The 23,145-nt window shown below is 38.7% G+C and overlaps 1 protein-coding gene across 1 annotated transcript in view; it reads left to right on the top strand.

Moving 5' to 3' along the window:
- Positions 1–22,163, top strand: part of BABAM2 (BRISC and BRCA1 A complex member 2) — a 173,827-nt gene extending 151,664 nt beyond the window's left edge. The window contains exons 11-12 of the mRNA XM_063328660.1: positions 2,336–2,489; positions 21,292–22,163. Of these exons, the coding sequence (XP_063184730.1) occupies positions 2,336–2,489; positions 21,292–21,355 (218 nt within the window). The 3' untranslated portion in view covers positions 21,356–22,163. The remainder of the gene's footprint in view (positions 1–2,335; positions 2,490–21,291) is intronic.
- Positions 22,164–23,145: the final 982 nt, after the last annotated feature.

Genomic DNA, 23,145 nt, shown 5'->3' with positions numbered 1-23,145 from the left:
AATTCCTATGCAGGTTTTGGTTAATAAAAGGATAAAATGTTTTCTGTTATATTTGGTGGTACGTTTCCTGGAAAAATATTTTTATAAAAGAAAGGCTTCTCGTAACAAACGGAAGCGTCTCTGTAGTGATAGCAATGTCTTAATTATCCATTTAAAGAGTTTTTCTAGTGCTAGATACTTTCTCTTAAGTGCAGACTTTCTCTTTTAGGTAGCAGGAAGAAAACTGTTCCTGCTTGCCCCCATTATGTAGACAGAGGTTTTCAAAGGAAGGTTAATGAAAGACAGAAATTCTCAAGTACAGAGTTAAATATAAGGACTGAACTATTACTCAAGTGTCTTGCTAAAGTTTGTTATTCCTTTCACACAGTGATAAAATACACAAGTACACAGAGTAGTTTTCCTCTAAGGAGCTGGTACTTAAGAAGGAAAAAGATGCACTAGAGGAAGAGAGTATAAGCACTCAGAGCTGAAGAAGTATATTTATAACGTTAAAATAGAGAACCTTGCTCCTTGCTTTCCACAGTGAAGTCCTTCAGAGACTGCGGCACATACGTACTACTTGCAAGGGGAGGAGACAGCTCGCTTGCTGATAAATGGCCTCGATAAGCCAGTGTTTTTCAGGGTTATTATTTAATAATCATGTTATAAAGAGGAATTTCACAGAGCAATCTTTGAGTCTAACCTTCATTACAGCGGTGATCGGCTCTCAAATTAGCAGAACTCTGCCCATGTCATTATGGCTTAAATATCTGCTGGAAGCTGCTGTGGGAGCTGAGTCACCAGGACTCCGGGAGTTATCACGTGTAGCTCAGACCTGGGTCATGAACTGAGCAAACGCTGTCGTCCGCAGTGATTAGTTGTATTTTGAGACTACAGCTGGAATATCGCATTCGGTTTTGTGTACTTCACGGCTACAAACAGTTTTACTCTTAGAACTTGGAGGGTAATTTAGGAAAAATGGAGCTGTGGTTTGGCTGATGCACATCCAAGTATTCAGACATGATTAGAAAAACTGAAAAATGTAGAGACTAGCGGGATGATAGCATGGGATTTACAAAAATAAAACATGTTTTACAGTGATACCTCAGTGTTCGAGGAGAGATTTCAAAGAAAGTACTGGAATCTCTGCTCCATGAAGTATTTAAAAGTAGAAAACACAGTGCATTACCAAGCATACTGGAGAGGAGATCTTGTTCCACCTGAGGATGGGTTCAGTTCTGTAATGCTTTTTCACTCTCTTCAAATTCTGTTTGTAGTGATGGTGCCACCTGCTTTGGTTCCTGCTTCAGCTATTATAAGCTATTTATTAACTTAGCCGTTCCTTCTCCTTGAAAAGGACTGTGAAGTGACAAATAGACAATACTAAGAACCCAGGCTTATATGAATGAATTATAAATTTATTAATTTATTTCACTCATTGCTATAGGAAAAAAATGAATTCATTAATAATTCAAGTAAATAATTCAAGTCTGTTGTCATAACTCAATTTAAGTACAGATTTCTGAAGCCTCCTGAAACTAAAAGATGACCAAGGAAATCTAAACTATAAGTCTAGCAATGAAAAAGTTAAAAACCAGTTTGTGACCGTATTATTAACTGCTGTAGACTATTTTCTTGTTCTGCCAGACCTAGCTGATCGTGAGTCAGTGATAAGCAAAGGGAACTAAGAGGTTCTGATTTTTATTTTTAGTGAGATGTTTTGGGTATTAATGACTTTGCAGTGTGTTTTTGGTTTTGTGGGGACTTTTTTTGTCTGACAGATGACAGTAAGTTGAGATCTTTTCCAACTCATGTGACTGAATCTTTATACATGCTTTATCAAATCATTTAATCACTTTAAGTCTCAGACAGCTGTAAAATGAGAATGATAATGCTTTTGGTGTCCATGGGGGCACTAAAATGAATTGGCTAAAGCAGATAAAGAGAAATTTGTTTCTTGAATGGAAAGCGTAAACAGAATGTATTTTGTGAGTTTTTGAAAGGGAAATTTTCACTATAAAGGAAAATACTGCATTACTTTTTCTATAACAAAATAATCACGGTGTAAACATTATGATTAACAGAGAAATACACTTGCTAAATTTTTTTTTAATTATGTACTTAGCAAAAATGCTTCTATAAAGCAAATTGTCCCGTACAGCAGTATGTTGGAGTCATTACTTGTAAGAAATACAGAAATATATTTTAGAAGTAATCATCAATTTCTCCTTTTCTGTCACATTTAAATCAATAGAGAGAAACGATAAATTCATAGTAAAAAAAAAAAAAAGGCAAAAAAATTGCAATGGTGTATTTTTATGACTTTTTTTCCTTTTCTTTTTTTTTTTTATTTCAGTTGACCTACCCCTCTACTTTCCTCGAGACCAACCAACCCTAACGTTTCAATCCGTCTACCACTTCACTAACAGTGGCCAGCTGTACTCCCAGGCCCAGAAGAATTACCCTTACAGCCCCCGCTGGGATGGCAATGAAATGGCCAAGAGAGCAAAGTAAGTCAAATTGCCGTTTCCTACTAAATATTCCATTTGTTACATGGTCATCTGTCGGTAGAAATCGCATGGAATTAACTGTACGTTTCCAGCGTTATAAAAGCTGAACCTGTTTTTGTTCTCCTATAGTCCTAGCGTTCCCATATGAGTACAGACAGCTACTTTATTAATCATGCTCATTACATAAGTGCCAGAGGGCTGATCAAAGAAGACTCTTTCTGCCAGGCGTTGTTCAGGCGCAGAGCGGTGACAATCTCTGCTCCAGAGAGTTTCCAATCTAAGTAGACAAGATAGCCCCCAGCAGGAGTAATCTGCATGGTAGCAGTCAGTCAAGGTAACTCCATGGTTTTGTGTTGGCGTGGGGGGCACCCTGAAGGGAAGCATGTGAGATGGGGAGAGCGAGGAAGAAAAACCTGAAAGATATGGAATAAGGCTGTAATAAAAAGACACAGAAGAACAGGAAGAGGTAGAGCAAACCACCAATCTGGCATAGGAGGCAGTCCTATCAGAACCTGAGAAACTTATATAAAAGTCTGAATATCTCTTTATTTTTTTTTATTTGTTTTTTACTGCTTTTTCTGTTGGCTAGAAATAGAGAATCTTGGACTGTTTCCGCAGCAGTTTTTCTGCAAGCCCACATTTCAGGCTGAGGGGAGACACCACTTTAGTCCAAGTATCCCCTTTAGTTAGGGATGACAGGACAGCCGCCCCAAAGTGGTTCTGTTGCAAGGGCAAGCTGCCGTGGGCAGTGGTGCCCCTTTTGTATACTAGATGTCGTCCCTGTCTTCTAATGAAGCAAAACAGATTTTACATGAATGGAGCAATATGGGCAACGGCCTTGCTGCAGTATTTCAATTTTGCAAAGTGTAAAAATGTTAGAACAGCAACAGATTTAAGCAGGCTGATTGTCAGTTGCACAGCACGTAAGGGCATCAAACTGCATAAATAATAAGGCATATCGGAATGAATGTTTTGAATGACAATCAGAAGATTAAATTAATTTAGCAAAGATGCGTAAAGAAGAAATGAAGATAGTTCAAGCTGAGTAAATCAAATGAATGGCATGGTCAGAGACTGATTGTAATCTGGAAATGATGGGAGCAAACAACAATTGACTGAAGCATTTGCAGATTTTATAATAATTTAAATTTTATGGACAACATCAAGTAGCATTTGATTTTGTTGCATGGTAATAGAAATTTTTTTGCTAGTATTTCGTTTTCCTGCTTTACTGTATAGGAGAGCCTTGATCAAATATGTTGGGTTTTTTTTAGACTTGTTTCTTTTCTCTAGCAAAATATTATGAGTATTTTGTTAAAAAACAAACAAACAAAAAAGGATGAAACAATAACTGGAAGGATTACTGTGGCTTTTTTTATGACTGTACTACAAATGCATTTCTTTTGCAGCTGGAAGCTTACAAGTACCTGTATGCTGTCTGCTAAGTTTATTCATTTATGAGTGGGCGTATACAAATGGACCTCTCTGCCCTGCACTTGAAATTTAGAAGTATTGTAACAGTTCTTTTAAAAAGCACTAAATGTGTACGCTTACACGTGAGGTTATTCATTCTTGTGTTTAAGCCTTTGCATTTAAGTATTAGAGTGGATATGTAATATGAGAAAGATGATGAGAAGCGGGGTAAGAAAGTATGCTGCGATGTCTGAAATAACTATCATTGATCTGCAAAGATACAGAGAAGCTGCTCTAGTTAAAAGCGCTTTGCTTGCAGGAACAACTAGTGATTCCTGGGTATGTACCATAAATAAATCCGCATCAAGAAAAGTATGATGCTGTGGTATGTGTTAGCATATTTTAAGAAAGATTTTTAACACAATTGAGTACCTTATGTAAACAGTGTTTAAAATATTTGTTAGGGCTTCTTACAATAGGTTAGTGTGTTTCAACACAACCAAATAATTTTTCATTCTACTTTATTTTTACTGTAGCCATGTTATGGACCAAGTATATGAGAATATATGTAGATATATAGGAAAGCATTATAATTAAATATATTAGCTCAAGCACGGAGTCAAAACATCCCAGATAAAAACAGAAAAGAAGGATACATGATTTAGCATCTAGAAAAAATGCAATTCTGGTCAGCTGAAGTAAATTTAGACGGGATAAATCAGAGACATCTTGTTTGTGTTTCTAAATACTGTCTGTTTAGGTTTTGCTTATATGTAGTCTTTTTCCCTCTTAGCCAAATGGTCTCCCAAGTGCTCGGCATCCTTTGAGACAGAACAGCTCTGTTTATCTTTCTGGCCCTACTGTTCTAGGGCCACAGGATCTCCCACTTGACGTTCTGGTATCTGACCAAATTCTCCAACTTTATTCTCAGACACTTGATCTTCTTCACTTTGACAGCAGCAAGGATGGCTTTTGCACCAACTGGGTTCATTAGCCGTCCAGTCATGTACTGCAGCGTGTATACCGTCTTGCTTTATGCTATGTAGAAGCACCACCAAGTTTGAAATACCATCACTCAGAGATTTTCTCATCCTCAGTTTTGGCAAGCCCTGCCACTCTTCTCAGCACAGCCTGCTTATTCATGGGCAGAGCTGTCGTAAGTTCCTGCCAAAGGGACTTTGATTCCGTGCCCAGCCTTCTCCCAGGGTTGGTTTTTTGTGTTCGTTTGTTTTGTTGGGTTTTTTTTGTCAAACAGGTAAGTCCATCCAATTCCTTCAACTCAGGGGCTAGACTTGAAAGTCTTGGTATCCTGGCTTATCTTTGTGGCCCCCAAGCAGAAGTAGGCATCTCTTTTGAAGTTAGGACTTAACCCTTTGCTGTAGCCTTGAGACAATCAGTAGTAATTATAAGTAGGAGCAAAATTACTGCCCTAAAATACATACATACAGAGGTAGATTGTATGCATTCACACTTAGGCACATATCACCTAAATCTAAAAGGCAAATTCTCAAATCAGAGTATCGGTTTAGCAGGATCATTCTCGTTCACAGAGAAAAACTGCTTATGTTCTTGCTGAAGTATTTGGACTGATGTATGCCTGTCTGATGAAGTCCATGAAGTCTTTCTCTGTGCCCTCTGAAGCGGTTTCTAAAATCACCGGGCTCCTTTGAGGCCCACTGACTTAGATTCCTTGCTGAGAGATAGCATCTGATAACTAAAGCTTGCTATTGTCTTAGCCCAGGGATTGCCCTCTGGCTTGATTTAATTCTAATGGACGAATCAAGTCCTGGTTAAATAATGGGATTCCAAATGCCTCCAGATTGCTTGTTTCTCAACTAAACACAAAATTTTCACCTGTTCCTCCAAGCGAGAAACAGGGAAACCAAAAATATTAAAATTTTCTTACAAGCTGTGGAAATGCCATTTCCTCTCAGTTCATATCTCGGGCTTTGCCTCTCTTAGGTCATTTATTTTTATGTCTGTGGCCTTCCGCGTAAGCGGCTTCTCCAAAAGATTCGATCCTAAAATACAATAGCAAGCCTAAGAAAATACAGTAAATTATGGAAAGTTAGCAGCCTTGTTTGTGGTGTACGTGTGAAGTAAAACATCTCTGTGCAGTTTCCATGGGAAAGCTCTCTTGTTTTTTGCTTAAATAGGCATTCAAGTGTACATAAATGGAGTCTTTAAAGAACATGCAGAGTCTAAGCCTGGGATTTGATGAAGGAATACTGTAAATAAAGCTTGTTTGTTTATACAAATTAAGTTCAGTTCTTAGATGCACTCTGGCCCAATTTCTGTCCGACCCAGTGCTGCTCTGTAGACTTAGGTTATACATCAAGGATAGCAAGTCAGGACTCAGTTTACTCTCTTATCCTACATAAATCCACCTACTCGTCATTAAAAATAGCAGGAGGATGGAAAACTGGTATCACAATAAGAAGTTGTTCCGAGGTTTCCTATTCTTTTTTTCAAGGTGGCTGATAAAACTGGTTTCTGAATAACATTGTTGGCCCTGACCATTCACCGGTGTTTGGTGAATGTGGTGGTAATTTCACATATCCCCCGGGGCGCTGTAAGGGTGAAAGCTTAAAAGGGCTCAAGTGCTCTCAGCTGTATATTGGCTGTTGCTCCGCCGTAAGGTCAAGTGCAGCTTAAAATCAGATGCAGACACACCTCGTGCGAGCTACATGTGTATGACCAGCGCGGCTGCGGTTCGTGCTCAGCGCAAGCGTGCTATGATTAGGAAGTGCCAGGCTGGTGCACTGGGCCGTAGCGTTTTCAGCCCCATCCATACCTTCTCCTCGAATACCATCACATTAGAAGACGTGTATCGTGTGAAGATGCTAGTTGCTATTTGGCAGAAATGGTTGCTCTGAGCTTTAATGTTGCCTGGTTGAGGAGGGGAAATGCATCTTTTGGTCTAATAAAAGGATATTTGAAAAAAATGGGGGACTCTGTGTTGCCGTTTAGACAAACTCAGTTGTAGTGAGTCAGAGACTTGCTGTTGTGGTCGGTAAATTTACAGTGCCCTAGTGATTTTTTTTTTTTCTTTATTTTGACATTAACCAGTTTTTCAACTCATTCATTTTTTTTTAATATTAAGTCAGAATCCTTTCACATTTTAGGCAGAATATCTATTACTACATTTTGGATTCTTTTAAAGTAACAAGTTTCTTTGTTTCCTTTAAACTTCTGTTTTCCACCTATGCTACTTCGAATCTCACTATAAAGTTTACATGTAAACATTGCACCTTTTTTATAATCCTCCCTCCTTGATAGGTGTAATTAAGGTAATAAATAATTTTTTAGTATTTGGTTTGTATTTCAGTGTTTTTCTTGCTTATTTGTAAAAGTGGAAAACTGTATTTCCATGTATTACGTGAATTTCATGCATGTTAGGCAACAATAAAGAGTAGATTTCCAAAAACTAACTTGTTTGCATTTACATACACTTTCCTCGCAAAGCTTTTTGCGTGACAGTCTTTGGCTCTGTTATGCGTTACCTTAAACTTAAAAAGAAATGTAGAAATTTCTGAAGAGAGTAGGGATTGGAAGCACAAAATGTAGGGACGCCATCCTTCCCTATGTGTTTGTGTGTTTGTCTCTGAACGTTTACAAGGCTCAGAGGGTTCTTTTTGGAGAAGGGCAACGGGGTAGGTACAAACTAAGGGGTGAGGTGCTGAGCTGAGTCACTTGTTTAACTCTTTGGTTTTTGGTAGTCTCACATCAGAAACTGAAGAAAAGTAATTTCTTTGCCTGAAATCAAGTAAGGCTGACATTTTTTTGCCGCCGGAAGGCTCTTTTTCAGAACACAAAAGGGCCAATATGCTGTGACAGCCATAGCGAGACGAGATGTGGCGACCCAGCCGTATGAAGCTTACGAAGAAGTTAATTTGATTTTATAGACCATTAAATCAAAACTCTGATTTTCTGTGGGAGCATCAGCTGATCAGAATTACACATGAAAAATAGAAAGGCAAATACAAAAAATTATGTTTTGTTAAAATACTTAATGATTGCATTTTGTCCTTGTAACATGTTAGGCAGTTGATTTACCAGCAAACCTTAATAACAAAATTATTTTGATGATAAGATATAATAGACAGAATAGATAGAGCTTTTAATTAGAATTTTCCCAGGATATTGGTGGGGTTTTTTTACATTGTTTCTCTGCGTACACTACAGAGTACAGTGCATACACATGATAGTCGCACTTCTTGAGTCATATTTTTCATGTACTTTTCTTGAAATGTCTCTTTGGATAATTAAGTCTGACTCTTAAGTTATGGTATGTTAGTTTCTGACAGGTGCCTGCCAGGGATCTTCAGTGCTGTCATGCATTATGTGGATTTCAGCCAAGACAGAAGGGGCCTGGCTATTTGTTTCTGGTCACTTCTCATTAAAGCTTTGACTGTGGGAAGAGAAAAACAACTATTTAAAGATGAGGAGTATAGGTGCTGTAAGAAGTGCATGGAAATAAAATCTGTTAGGCAACTAGTTTTTCTGTGTTTTTATATAGACGTTATGTACGTGTGTGAACTTGTACATATGTGCGTTTCGATATATAGTAAATATTCTTTCTGCAAAAAAAGATTCTCTCCTATATTGATAGGAATGCACAGAGTAGATTGGAGGAGTTGGCTTGGTAGAAGTGGAATATAATAGCACTTTGCTGGAAGACAACTGCTTTATAGGAATTAAAGGCTAGAATGTAGGTGGTTCCTAGATAACCAGGGTTAGGTGTTGTTCTAGAAATAGCGTGAAGGAACTGTCTGGTTTGGCTTCATTAGAGAACTCCATTATACATTTATCGAAGCTGCTAGGTCTATATTAGAATTTGGAATTATAGTTAGGAACTGATGCAAAAAAATGTCCTCTCTTGCTTGAGAGAAAAGGGTAGAGAGAAATACATGAGTTTGGAAGGAGCTGAGGTTTAATAGCCCAGATAAATACTGTTTCATAGAATGGTTTAGGTTGGAAGGGACCTTAAAGATCACGTAGTTCCAACCCCCCTGCCATGGGCAGGGACACCTCCCACTAGACCAGGCTGCTCAAAGCCCCATCCAGCCTGGCCTTGGACACTTCCAGGGAAGGAGCAATTACTTGGTCAATTACAAAGTAAGCAGTTAAGTGAAAATAGTAGGTGAGCTCCATGGTCTTGTCTTTTGGGTAATATTTGTAATTTCTCTGTTAAACACAAGGAACGGTCATACTAGGTCAAACTAACATTCATTTAGCCCACTATCATGTCCCAATCAATAGGCAGTAGCTGATGCCCGTGAAAGAGCATGGCAAAGCATGTAGTCATATTTTCCTGGCGCATTGTACCGTCTTCAAGGATTTCTATATCCAGAATTGGTATGCCTCTGTCTAATAGCCCTACATAGCTTTTCTTCTGATTGCTTTTTGAGCCCACATCATAACATCACAAAATCCTGTGACAAGGGATTGCACAGATAATGTGTGGTGTGAAGAACAAGCTTTGTCGGCTTTTTGCATTCCTGCCTCCTGATAGATCCAGTTGTTACCCCCTAGCTCCTGTATGAAAAGAGGCAGCAAATAATTAATCCACTGATCCCCTCCATAACCATCATGATTTTATGAACTTCTTCATGTCTCTTCTGTCACCTCTTCTCCTGCTCTGCTCACTCCTTCCTTCTACAGAACCTTTCCATGTTTCTGATCGCCCTTTTCCCACTTCTTCATCCGTTTACTATTTCTGTTGTATTCTTCCTGAAACAGAGAACTGCGTCTTGCTCATGATACATTCACCATGCATTTATATGGTAAAATAGTGATGTTGTCTGGTTTACTCTTTTTTTCTGGTTCTAATAACGTCTGATTTGGTTTTCTGCTTACAACTGAAGGTTACACTGACATTTTAGCACCAAGATCTCCTCGCTATCTGATTTTCAGAGCCTGTGTTTTTTGTGTATGTAAAACTAAGTCTTTTTCCTCACCTATCTACCTTTCATGTTTGTCAATACTGACTTTTCACCTGGTATGTTATCTCCCAGTGCTGTAAGAACCATCTGCAGTTTCTCCGAATTTGTGCCTTATTTTTTCTTCCCTGACTAAATTGTTAGCATTAGCAAACTTTGCCATCTTCTTTTGCTCACTTTCACAGATCATGTAGGAATTTGTTGAACAACACAGGTCAAAACACCCATTTCTCTGCAGTTCTCCGGTGACTTCACCCTAAAAGTACTCATCATTCATTCCTATCCTTTTTTCTTATCTTGACCTGCTATTTATCCGCTCATGGATCTTTTCTCCTGCTGCAGTAATTCAGTTTTTTAAAGGCCTTTGAAAAACCATCCCAAATGCCTGTAGGAAACCCAAGTGGTGTGTGTCACTTGAATCTTTCTTGTCCGCATGAAATTGGACTCCTAACCAATAGATCGTATTTTTTCCAAGTCCAGTAATTTGTCACTTTTTATAAATTTATGGTTTCTTATAACAGTTACTATAAATTTCTAAGGTACAGACAGGAGCTTTACTGGTCCACAGTTCCCTCTATCCTCCCAGACCTTTTTTTAATTGACGTCACACTTCTCTGGTACCAAGCTGTTTTAAGCAGGAGGTTATAAGCTATTTAAGAGTTTAACTTTCTCACACTTGAGTTTCTCTGGAACTCCGGGGTGTGAATATCATCTGGGCCTGCTGATTTGCTTGTGTATGTTTTGTTGATTTGTTCGTTACCTTTTTGGCTGACATTTCTGCGTGAGTCAGATCTTTTGGTACATCCCTTGTAAAGCAGGGTTCTGGCATGGCAGCCTCTTTAAGCACCTCCACAGTTCCTCAAATTCATTTTTGATCTGCATTATTCTGCTTTCACATATAAATGTGTGTTCGTGTCTGTTTTCCCCATTCGCAGAGGTCTCTGACCTTTTAAGAATTTCCTCTTGCTTCTAATAGCAAACGCGTATCTTTTAAATAGCAAAGAGAAATAACTTCTTTAATGTGTTTTTTATAATCACGGATGTATTGCGTCTCATCCCTTTCCTTCTGACTGGTTTGTCCTAATGAATATCCAAGGAGGTTTCTTTTATGTTTTGGTATGTTGCCTTCGGCCCTGGATGATAAGCAATCTGGCAAAGCAGAGTGGATGGCATGATGAAATCAGTACTTTCACCTGCAAGCAAACTTTGTTTTCAGGGATGCTGGTTGTCAGGCTCCTTATGGATCCATCTGTGGTGTAACCCTTCTTTTCTGCCTCTGCAGTACAATTAAGGGATTCAGTAATCTCTTAGGGATGATTCAAATTCTGTTATTACTTCTGTGATCTCCTCTCTTCTTGTCTTTCCTTACAAGCCTCACTCCTGAATGTGGTTTTGCCCGGTCTTTTCTGCTTTCTCCTACTTCATATATTATCCCTGCTTTCCCCCCTCCTTATTTCATCTCATTCCTCACCCTGCCTTTTATACTTAGAAGAGGTTCCTTGTTGCATCTTGTGTGGCATTGACTCTCTCCTTCAAATGTGCTAAATAACTGCTCTCCAACAATAGAGTTCAGTGTACACTTACGTAGCCTAGATAGGAGGAAATAATAAGTGTCTTGAATAAACAGTATCTCTTTAAGAAGTTAACCTTTACCTGGAGTGGAAAAATATGGCTATAGCACTTCAGCAAATAGGAAAAATAGAGCAGGCTTGTCACACTGTAGCTCATAGGACTGGAAATTTCCTGCAAATTATCACTGTATTTTAAAAGACTGTATGAAGATTGAATTTTTCCATGATGGCCTTGGAATATCGTTCTCATGATCCACTGGTAAGGAAGTGGAGTGACCATGCTGTGACAGAGAGATTCCAGTGCCCCCTCGCAGACACCCTCTACCCCGGCACTGAGTAATCCCCAAGGGGAAAATGGAAGTTAAGAAAGCAGAAGCAAAATTTGCTGTGATCTAAGACCACAAGCCTTCATCTGACTGAAGCAAGTCTATTTATGTACGTTGTGGAGAAGGTGAAGGAAGTGAAGTGTTTATCTCTCAAGCTGGCAAGCAGGAGGCATTGATAAAACTGTTTCAAAATGAGAGGTTCCTTTTGCTATGTATGCTTTGGGACACTTACGAGCCAATGTGTCTGTGCAAAACACCTTTGTGTTTTCCCAAATATCTATATCAGAAACCTGCGAGAAAATAAATCCCAGCATCTTGATTTCCAGGTGATTCAAAAAAGTTGCTTATATAGTTACTGAATTCAGCCTGGCCTTGGTCTGTCTATGTGCACTGGTTGTGTCCAGTAGCTATAATTTTTATCTGTAATTGTCAGTAAAGGACCATGCGTTTGGGAGCACATACATTCTTGGAACCAAAGTTACCATCTCTTGCTAAGTGATGACCCTACTTATGCTGGTTCTTCGAAATAAACATTAATTGCCAGCCTACGTAATAATCCACAGTCCTGGCTCTGCAGCAGTTCCCTAGAACTCCCTTCCTTTATATTTTGCCTTTAGTCAGGTTGTTATATTTATGGTTGTTTCGTGATTTGAACAGATTGTCAAGATTCATTTTGCTTTATGGTAAGTTAGGCAGCAAAGTCATCTTAATTTTTGCAGCAGAGCTATGTTGAATTCTTGACTTTTTTATAAAATCAATTGATACCATAGTTTTTTGGAACAGAGACACAAGTGTATAACCAAATTAAAATTTAATTTCTATTTCTGTTTGCTTCAAGTAAAGTAAAGCCACCTGTTGTTTCTGCGATCAGCAAACCACTGAAAAACGTGTCTAGATATAACCATTTCTTGTACCCTTCTGTGTGACTTGAATCAGAAATGGTAAAAGCTCCAACAAGAACTTCTGGAGCAAAAAGGCATTGTTAGTAAAATACAGAAAGCAGCTTTTGGACTTGAGTGAATTCTAGTGTTTAAGCTTCAGATGTGCACTTAGTTTCTCTAGTTCTACTACTTCTATTTCCTGTTATGGTTTTGGTAGCACATGTTTTGCTTTGTTTGCAATTTTGGACACAATTTTCTGTCATGTAATATTATGAACTGAGCCGAAGGCAACAGTATTTCTTAAAAATCTGCATTTTGAGGGCTGCCCACTGCAGACCTCCAGCTCTTTTGATGTTTGATTATTGTCCTGTCCCTCAGCCCAGCTGTATAGTCAGTGCCTTGTGTAAGCTGGCAGGTGGAAGTGGACATAGAAAGTTTACCAAACTCCTTGTAGGGTAAATCACAGCAAAAGGAGGTAGAGAAATATTAGAAGAGGAAGAGATTATGTGATGAATTTGTTTGGCACCCGGGAAAAAAAATTGCTAGCAGCATAATGGCATTGTGCACTGGCTCCTTTGTACATTTGTGTGTTTAGCCAGTTACAGTAGCGGTAATTTAAGAACTATTGTCTTGCTGTTGTATAAACACTTAAGACGTTTGCTTGGCATCGCCAGTGTTGGAGATGTATAAAATGGAGAACCGTGTAGACACTGTGTTTCACATAAAAGCAAAATATTTGCTATAGATAAAGCTGCCTAGTAAGGAAATTATAAACCACATCCCAAAGAGCATACCATCAAGAAGCTTAGTTTAGAAACATGAATACGTGCCAAGTATCGTTATATATATTTGAAGCTATAAAGAAATCCTGGAAGGTACCTTTATCGTTTTGCTGCTGTGCTTGGGTAAGTTGTAGTGATGTTCAGATTCAGACGGTGGTTTAGAAATGCTGCTGCCTCCCGAACGCCTAGCGCTTGCCATAATAGTCCTGATTTTCATTAACTCCTGAGCCTTTGCCACTTGGCGCCTGGCCATGTTGTGGGCCTGCCTGCTGCAGCCTGATTCCAGCTGTGCAACCAAAAGTCAGAGTGCTGAGAACTATTTGTCACTTCAGCCGTCTTAATATCTTAGATTTGCAGAGGAAGATCATTTGCTTTAACAGTCATTTTCTCCTAATAGAGGTGTCGTAAAATGTCTAGCGTAGAATTAACCTCCTGTTTAGCCCATAGTTATCCCAAAGCAGAAGATTGAGTTTTTCTTCTCTGCCGTTGAGTGCTCGTTTATCTTTAGCCTGGTGAGGAATGCTGTGGAAGTGCCCATGAATAAATAGGCAACATGGTTCGCCCAATGGAAATATGTTTTTAATGCATTATGTATAGCAAAAATAGCAAAGAGGTTTAAATGTCTTGCGCCTTGAGTGTACAAGGAAAAAACTATGCCTTGAACGTTGGCATGAGGCCTATTAAAAGAAAGAGCGTTCAGTAGGTTTCTACACTTTCGCATTCAGCCCTTGTTAAATGCAAGGCGTAGAGATGCAGGAGGCATCTCTATAAGCACCTGTTAAGGACCTAATGAGCACTCGTATGGAATATGACCTAAATACAAACCTACTAGTGGAATTAATATAACAATTTATTAATTTAAGTTCCTTTTGTTAATTAGCACTAATCATGTTGAATTAGATAGCTCCTGACAAATGGAATTTAAAAAGAAAGCAATTATATATAAAAAAAGAAAGGTTGGCATCTTTGATTTTGTTCTGTTATAAACAAACAGCAAATCCCAGAGAGTTTGGAAAGTTATGTTAAATATCTTCTACACAGGAGATGAATTATTAGGGGTTCTGTGAAGCAAACCAGCTGGCTGTGCCTGTGTAGTCACAGGAGGACAAATCCTCTTGTCTGGCACCCAAAAGGGATTGTTGTAGGTGTTCAGTATTTTCAAAACAAGTTTTCATTGTGTCAAAACAAGTTGCAACAGGAACAAAAAAAATACAAAGGCACGCTACATATGTATGTATGCTCTGTGCAAAAATACTTTCTACTTCAAAAAGTGAATAATCGGGTGACGTTGATAAAGCCTGAAGAAGCTCTTTTATAATTCTGATATGGCTGTGCTGTTGAAATAATTTATATAACAAGATTTTATTGCAAAGTGTCAGCATAATAATACTAGTCTGGGAGGAATAGGTCAAAGACCTCAGGAAGCCTCAGGCTGTCCTTTACTCTGACCTACGCCCTTCTTGGTTCCTGTTTTCACCTAATTTAATTGGAAGAGGGGAGAGCATTGCTATTCTAGCTAATTTATGAAGATCAGTCATCTCTGGGCTGGATTTTTTTCTGTCAGGATTCTGTGGATTTGAATAAACTTGTAGATGTCTTGCACAGTTCCTTTAGGGTACAGAAGGAAAGAGATAGGAGATGCAAAATGATGCAAAGCCTAGAGTTGCAGCACCTCCGAAAGAAATGGAGAACAGCTGGGGCAAATGCCTAGGATACTCAGCTGTATCTAATGGAGCTGAAAGGGGTACAGTTCAGTCCTCACCTCAGTTCTGGGGTAAAGAGAACATTTGCAGAATGTTCAAACTCAGCGTTAACCTACTGGACAATTCAGACAACAGAGGACGGGGACTGCTGAGGAGAAGGGTGTCCTAGCTACGGACTCTGCTCCAGAAGGCTTGGAAGAGTTATGTAGAGCTGTTCAGAGATCCCCACGACTGCAAGGGTACCTGCCCAAGTCAGATATATCAGCTTGGAAAGGTTAAGGGAAAGAACCCCACGTTTTCCTGTGTGCCGTGCCTAGACTAGGAGGAAGGGGATGTATTTATCAAATACACTAGCTACTATGATTTGAATACACTAAGATTGTTCTGTAATTAGAGCCTGATATTTTCAGAATTAAACCATAGAATCATAGAATGGTTTAGGTTGGAAGGGAAACCATAGTCACAGAAGATACTAAAACATTTTACAAGAATTAATTCAAATATTGAAATAATGGGCAGTATTTAAGAATAAAGTTTTCTCTCAAAGCCGATAGCTGGAAAAATCCAAGTGCAATAACCTGAATCTGTCTTCTGATGAGAAGGAACACAATAGATGCGCTGATACAGTGAGAAAAGTAATGAGAGCCCATGTGTCATTGTGAAAAGATCGAGATTTCGGCTCAAAGGCTTTCATTAACCAGTAAAGAATGTGCAAGGACAGAATACACTGTGCTGGTAGTAGACATGTTGCTATACAGCTAAGTCTGTATTTGATGTGGGCCATCAAGATTACTTCATCCCTTTCATTTTCCTCAAATCATCTTTTGATGGAAAAGGCACTTGAAACTCCCACATCTTGAGCTGAAACACATAAAACATATGAGTGCAAATAGGGCTAGTAGCATGGATGAATTTGAGATCAGCGTGCTGAAAAACTTGGCACTCTTGAACCGAGGAGTTTAAGGGGAATCTTATTTTGTGAATGACTTAGGAAGATGATTCATCACCCCATGATGAATGTCCTTGTCCCAGACAGAAAAAGCAGAAATCTCATTGGCACAGCGTTTTGCATGCTTTTTTCCTTGCGGAGTTTGAATTTCTGTGTTCTACTCTGAATTGCCCACATGAATTTTTAAGAGGATTAGAAACACCTAGACAACTCTTCTAACTTTATTACACAATGAGTGGTAACTAGAACACCATTGTATAGTTGGGTGTAACACCAGTCAAACAAAAACAATCACAGAAAACAAATGCGTTGCAGTTTCAGGATGTTTTCACCATAAATAAATGAAGTGTTTTTTGATGGGAGATCACAGCTACATAATTTAAAATCTTTGCAGATTTTCAGCACAGGCAAAAGGTATTATCAAATGGTCAATGCAGACTTTAAAAACCCAGCACTAAGTTAAACTGGAAAAAACAATTAGAATGAAAATTTGCAAAAGCATGTGAATTCCGAGTCAAGTATGTTTTAAGCACTGCAAACCCACACTCTGGGATTTAGACATGTATGGGCTTCTGGAGACCTTGTAGCACAATCAGTGTTTTATATCACTAGAAAACACGTAAACAACAAGTCATCCAATTCTGCCTTCTTTTAGATACTTACCATTTGCAATAGCAAGACTTTCCACTGGATAATAAGGTGGGGGAAAGATAAGTGCTTTACTCTCAGCAGATGTCCTTGAGTGTAGCACCTGAAATTCAATGTACCATATCAAACGTATATAGTGGTTTAACTACAGCGAAATGTGTTGTTTTCTGGAGTGCTGAAGAAAAATTTCCATAGAAACCCCATAACTTACTACCTTGAACTTGGAAAATGACCATTTGAGGGAACAAAAACAAATAGGCAAAAAACAATAGATTCTTACAGTAAGACACTCAACAAAGAGTTAGACGACATGTCCCTGTATGCGAATGAAGATTGGCACCCACTCTAAGATGAAAAGAAAGCAACCCTTTACACACTTTTTAAGCTAAGATCTAAACCATTATGAGAGGGATGCAGAGCCATTATACTCAACACTCACGTAAAGAATATCTGTGGACTTTGTACAAACCAGTTTCTCTGTGCTTGAAGGAGCATTGTATGCGGTTCTTCTGAGCTTGGTGTAAGCTCAGCGTGACACAGACCCACCAAGAACATGGTAGAGTAAAGCAGGAGAAAGAAGGAGCTCTGTGTTTCCCAGAAAGGAGAAAAAACATTGATCAAAAACTGATTTCTGCCATATGACACAGCTTAGAGAAACCATAAATCAAGTTACCTTTCTGCATCTCCTGTGTAATTGAGCAGGTACCCAAATTACTGATTATTTTTTTTTAATAACAGTTCTTTAGGGCTGAAAAATGTATCTAGTAGATGTAAAAATAATTTCAAAACACTTCTGAGGTACTTGAAAGTGTTGTGTGTCAAAGTGTCTGAACAAAAAATTGAGAGATTTTTATGTGAATTCCTGTGGTGTGGCACAAATCAAAGTTACTGAGGGTGTAAATTTGTGTGAATACAGCATGAGAAATGAATCTTTTTCCAGAGTTCATGTTTATATTCACGGTTTCTCTCTGAAAGGAATAGTATTCCATGTGAAAGAGGCCTTTGCCATCCAGTCTGTAGCAGAGTCTTGACCTTCAGAAAATTGTATGTTTCTTTTAAAGTTATTTCATGTAATCAGTTGTGAAATAGTATGCCCGTGTCGTGGTCCTATTTGTGTGGAAACATGTACGCTTTGGCCGGTTGGTTGAATGAAACTTACTCAACCAGTAATTGGTGCTTGTTCTCTTCCTCCTTGCTGGTAACCTGTGCAGGGGAGAAAAAATGTCGTAAGTTCCATTTCAGAGGAAATTCAAATATTTTTACATACAGTTTTGTCCCATGTCAGATGAAAATTTCTTTAAAGAATTTTGCTTGGAACATGAAGAAAAATGCAGTTAATATGACACTATAACACATCTGCTAGCAGTAGCACAGTGCCTCCTGGAAGCAGAAATTTTAATGATTTATCCCATCATTCTTCATGGACTGGGTGGTTTGAAGAGACTACTTCTGCTGTTTTGTTTATACATACAGCTCCCGTGATGCACCAGGACCTTGTCTGTGTTACTAGATACATCATCTCTGAGATGTTGGACCACAGATAACGAGGTTAATATCAAACCGATTGTTTAGGCTCAGTTCTACAAACGAGAAAATCTCTTCTCAGATCAAGCCAAACTCAAGTGCCTCATTCTTTTCCTGATGAAAACTCAGTAGCACTTCCACAGAAATGCACACAACTGGGTAAAAACATAATTTTCCATTGAATGAGTCATGTGATTTAAAAAAAAATTCCGGCAAGCTCTGATAATGAGTAATGGTTTTGCTGCCTGTTCTACTCCTTCATATGTACTCAGTCTTGTTACTGTTATACGCTAACACTTGCCGTTCCCTCCCTGTGTGCAGTGTTCATTAATATCGAAGCAGTTTAACCTCCCTTCTTCTACTTCCCCGTCTTTCAGTCTGTTACATGTGCTGTAGCTCATACAGTTCGATCAAGTATGTTGTGCTTTTGGATCTCTTCGCAGGATCTTGTTTGGTTTGGGGTGGGGAGGGGTAATTTATTTTGTGTGTGTGATCAACCATAATTATCCAAATGGTTTTTTCCAAAATTTCTTTAATCTCAGATGTCTAGGGTGTGTGGGAGAGGGGCAGAAATGGAGGCACTTATCCTGGGTAAACATGTGGTACTACATTTGCTTCAGTCTGGACAAGACCATGAATGATAAGGGCAAACTTAAGCATGTACTTTAAAGTATGGAAAGAAAAAAAGTAGATGTTTACAAATTATGAAGTAGTAATGGAATTTCTGTAGTGTGTGGAACATCTCCAAGAGGTTCATGTGAATCTCTTCTTCATGTTCGTGGTTCATGTGAAATAACATCCTCTTTGAAATAGGACATCTGATCAGAATGTAGGGGGGTGTTAGATTTAGTTTTGCAGCAAAGGATACAAGCTCTGCTGCAGGAATCAGTGAAAAGAAAGGATGCTGGTGTAGATAAAGATGGTGTGGGAGGGTGTATGTGGTATTAGAAGCATTCGTTCTGGAATTTACCTAACAGAAAAGTCATTGAAATACAATGCAGCAAGTGTGGTTTTAATACAAAGCACAGAAATGCTATAAGGATGATGTTTCGGAAAAGAACTAAAATGTAGGAATATACTTCTGCTTCTATCCCATTTGATGCTTAAGAATTTTTACAATTCAGGAAGAGGGAAGCTTTAAGTAACACTTATCAAGTCAGTAAGAAGAGCGTGTGCATGGAAGAAGAGTCTGCAGAGAAGCTATCAAAAGGGAAGGAAGAAGCTACTTAAAATAAGCAAGGAGAGGAAACGTAATTAAATGTGAGGACAGATAATGCAAGGGGAAATAAAAGGATGATAGATCCTGCCGTTGGCAATGTGCAAGGGCTATTCCTTGAGCTAGCAAAATGATGTAGAGCTTACCGGGACGTACATAGGCTACAATTTCAAATGTATGCTCTAAACACACCAATACAGCAATGGCATTCAGCTGTTAAGATCAGATGGCAGGCATACCTTCTCAGCTGATTTATGTATACGTGTGTGCCAGGGTGAACAATCATTTTTGTGGGCATAATTGTGAGGGCTGCTTTCTGAACTTTGACTCAGTAAATCAGAGCGTGTTCCGTAAATACACAGCACAATCTGTGTATGCTATAAAATGTATGTGCTGGTTTTGCTGCGTTTCTTTTCCATTTCTGGGCTCAGCTCCTCAGTCCAGAAATGCTTTTACTTTCTATTGCTCTGTTCACCTTTGGACGGCATCTCGTGTGTGTTTACAGCCTTTGTACAAAAGCTGACTGCAGCTTTCTGTTAATTAATTTGCCAGGCACAACTTCACAAAGAGAGGGGAGCGTTCTCTTTTGTGATCTTGCAGCGCCTTTAGATGTGAGGAGGTATGATTGGTGTTCAGTAATTGCCAAAGCTTCTACACAAATTGTGAAATACATATCATGATTGTGAAAATGATCAGCAAATGTTTGCTTCAGGACATAATTGATTGCAGCTATTCTCACTTTGGGTTTCTTTCTCTTTTTTTTTTATTTTTTTTTGGTGAGGAGAACAGAAGTTTCTCCTTGCATAGAAGTTTATAAAGACCAGTGATATGAACAGAAAGCAAAATTAAAAAAAAAAAAAGTAGAGAAAGAGAAAGTTCAATGCAGAAAGTAGTAGTCAGAATGATGAAGCAGCTTCTAATACAACTTGCAAATAAAGGTCATCATTGGGTCACATAAAATATGTTTAGTACGTGGTTGAGTATTTCAGTGCAATCAACTCAAAGGTACAGGTCAAACTCGATTTTGGATACTTAGGTTCAGCTCATTTTATGGATTTATGAATCACTCGATTCTTTGTAAAGAAGATAGACTAAGATCCAAAATACACAAAGCACATCTTAATTTATAGAATAACATTCTGACTTTCAGAGTCTAAGAAAAGGAATTACAGATCATCCAAAGCGTTAGTATTTATTCACTATGCCTTATATAAACTACTGCCATCAACAGTGGCTCTGTATTGCGTCAAGGTTTCTGTAAGGAGACAGATAAAGAGCTTATCTCCTGCACGTATTCTGACTTCTCTTCACAATTTTACTGCTCCATTTACTTGTCTTTGGGCCTTTGGTACCATATATGAAGCTTTCTTCAATATGGGCGAAAAAAGCCTTTTTATCCCTGAAACATGGTGAACATCAACTGCATCAAAAAGTCCCACTTACAATTGCTGCAGGCAGTGGCGTAGCCACACTTGCGCTCATCTAAGCGATTCTCACTTTAAGAGCCACTCAAAGGTTTATTTTCCAATGCATAATACAGTTTATCTCTGGAGCTTTGCATTGGATAAATACGAAAGGTCCATCAGGCTCTTCTTGCAGTGTTGACCACATCGAGAGGTTAGTGGTGAGGACGCTGAAGAAGTACTATTGGGTCTAGAAAGCTGAAGTGTATGGATGTGCTGCATACTAAAAACTTTGAAGAAAAACACTACCCATTTATAAGATCTAATAACGGACTGAGCATGGTAACATTACGCTTCTCTGCTAAAACCTTGTCTGCATACATGCACAGACCGTGTTCCAAGTTTACTCGTTCCTAACCATGCATTTTCTTTTTTTTTCACTAGGGCATATTTCAAAACATTTGTCCCCCAGTTCCAGGAGGCAGCATTTGCTAATGGGAAGCTTTAGGCAGCCTCGGGCACGGAGATGATACTGGACATACCCTTCAGTCTGCGCATGGTGGCAGCCCACAAGAAGAATGCCTGGAAATGGGTTGGACTGTCTTGATATAGGTGCTTTCTTGCCTCTGACGTGGCTTTGGTAGCTTCAGTTTTTGTCAGATTTCCGAAACAAAGACCTCACTAGCATGCTTAAAACTGAATATTTGATATTCATCCCCTCCCTTTGCCTCTGCCACTGCCATTCCTTTATATATCTACTGGATTAAATTTAAGAGGGTGTTTTGATGTGGTAACATTTTCTTGTGCCAACAATGTCCTGTATGTTATGCCTTCTTTCCTTGTCTTCAGATGGTGTAAATTGGATTTGCTTTTTCCACAGAAATACGATGTAATTTGTATATTTAGTTAACATTTCCCGCTTATCCTAAGAAAATATAAAACTGCCGTATGTACCAGGAATGCCTAACGGACTGTACAGTGCCATATTCTGCCTTGGAGGTTTGCGTCTCACTGTGGTTGTTATTCTCACAGGTATGGATATGAGTTGCACAGTTCAATTCTCAGTGCCTTTCCAGTTGGTCTGATATTTATATGGCAGGGTGTTGGAGGGGTTTTTTTTAATATTTCAGTTGAAAGCTCATCTTATATGAAATGCTATGCTTTTACGCTTTGTTTTTATTTCCACTTGTACAATTTGTTTTTCTAATGAACTCCCCTTGCCATTATGAAAAAGTTGTATTTCTTTAGTACCCATGTGCAAGGAACTAGTTATATAAATCAGGATAACAAAATAAAGATCTTTCATAGGCCTGTAATTTTTCCAAGCAAGATAAATACTGCGAAGACGAAGAAGCAGACATTCAACAAAGGAATGAATGATGTCTTGGAAAAATAACCGATGAAATAATGTAGGGCTATAGGTATTTAGCTTAATGCTTAAGTTAAACATGTATTCTCAGAAATAATCTGAGGTGTATATAACTGGAAACATTACCTCCCCTAATTCTGAAATGCCAAATGCAAAATCCCACCTATTCATCCTTTCTTTCACGCTTGGGTCAGGCGCACCAGTTGGGGCTAACTGTCACGATGTCACTTCCCAAATTAATTTGTAAATAGACCAGGGTACTTTCCAGTAAGGAATAAAATTAACTGTATATGTCGCTTAGAAATGGCATATGGAAAATGTGCCCTACTTCTGCTAAATATAAGGAACTAAATGAATAGTATGCAGATGATACAGTGCCACTGGAAAACATTTATTTTGAAATTATTCACTGTAGCACCACTGTCTGCTTATGCAATGGAGAATCATCAAATCACTTGATTGGCAGCATTCTCCTACCCTTTCTAAAACTTGTTATCTTACATTAAAAATTGTGCTTGCTAGGGGAATGTCCACCTAGGAAATGTAGATGGCTTTTGATGAGTGAAGCTTAATAATTAAGAATTATGCAAATAATTTGCCTCTAGAACCTACAGGTATTTTTAGCTAGTTTATAGGCACATTTTGGGTTTATGTTTAGTACTGAAGTTCTTGGCTGGAAAATAAGCTGCAAACAAAATCAGAAGCCTTATTGCAAACCGATGGAGGAGGTGGCATACTCTGTCCTGTGACCCACCCCCCTGTGACTCCCACTGCATTGTCTGAGGACTGTAAATGGCTCCAAAGGTCTGAGCCCGACTTCCCTCGGTGGGGGCATTGCGTTAGGCTTTTTGCCTGCAAACCAAGACTTAGAGCAGATGCGAAGGGCAGTGGTTTTATGTGAATAGCAAAACTGTAAGCGAACAACCTTA

Source organism: Chroicocephalus ridibundus, chromosome 3, assembly GCF_963924245.1.
Source record: "Chroicocephalus ridibundus chromosome 3, bChrRid1.1, whole genome shotgun sequence".
In the NCBI taxonomy this organism is placed as follows: domain Eukaryota; kingdom Metazoa; phylum Chordata; class Aves; order Charadriiformes; family Laridae; genus Chroicocephalus; species Chroicocephalus ridibundus.
This window is presented reverse-complemented; position numbering and strand designations above follow the sequence as displayed.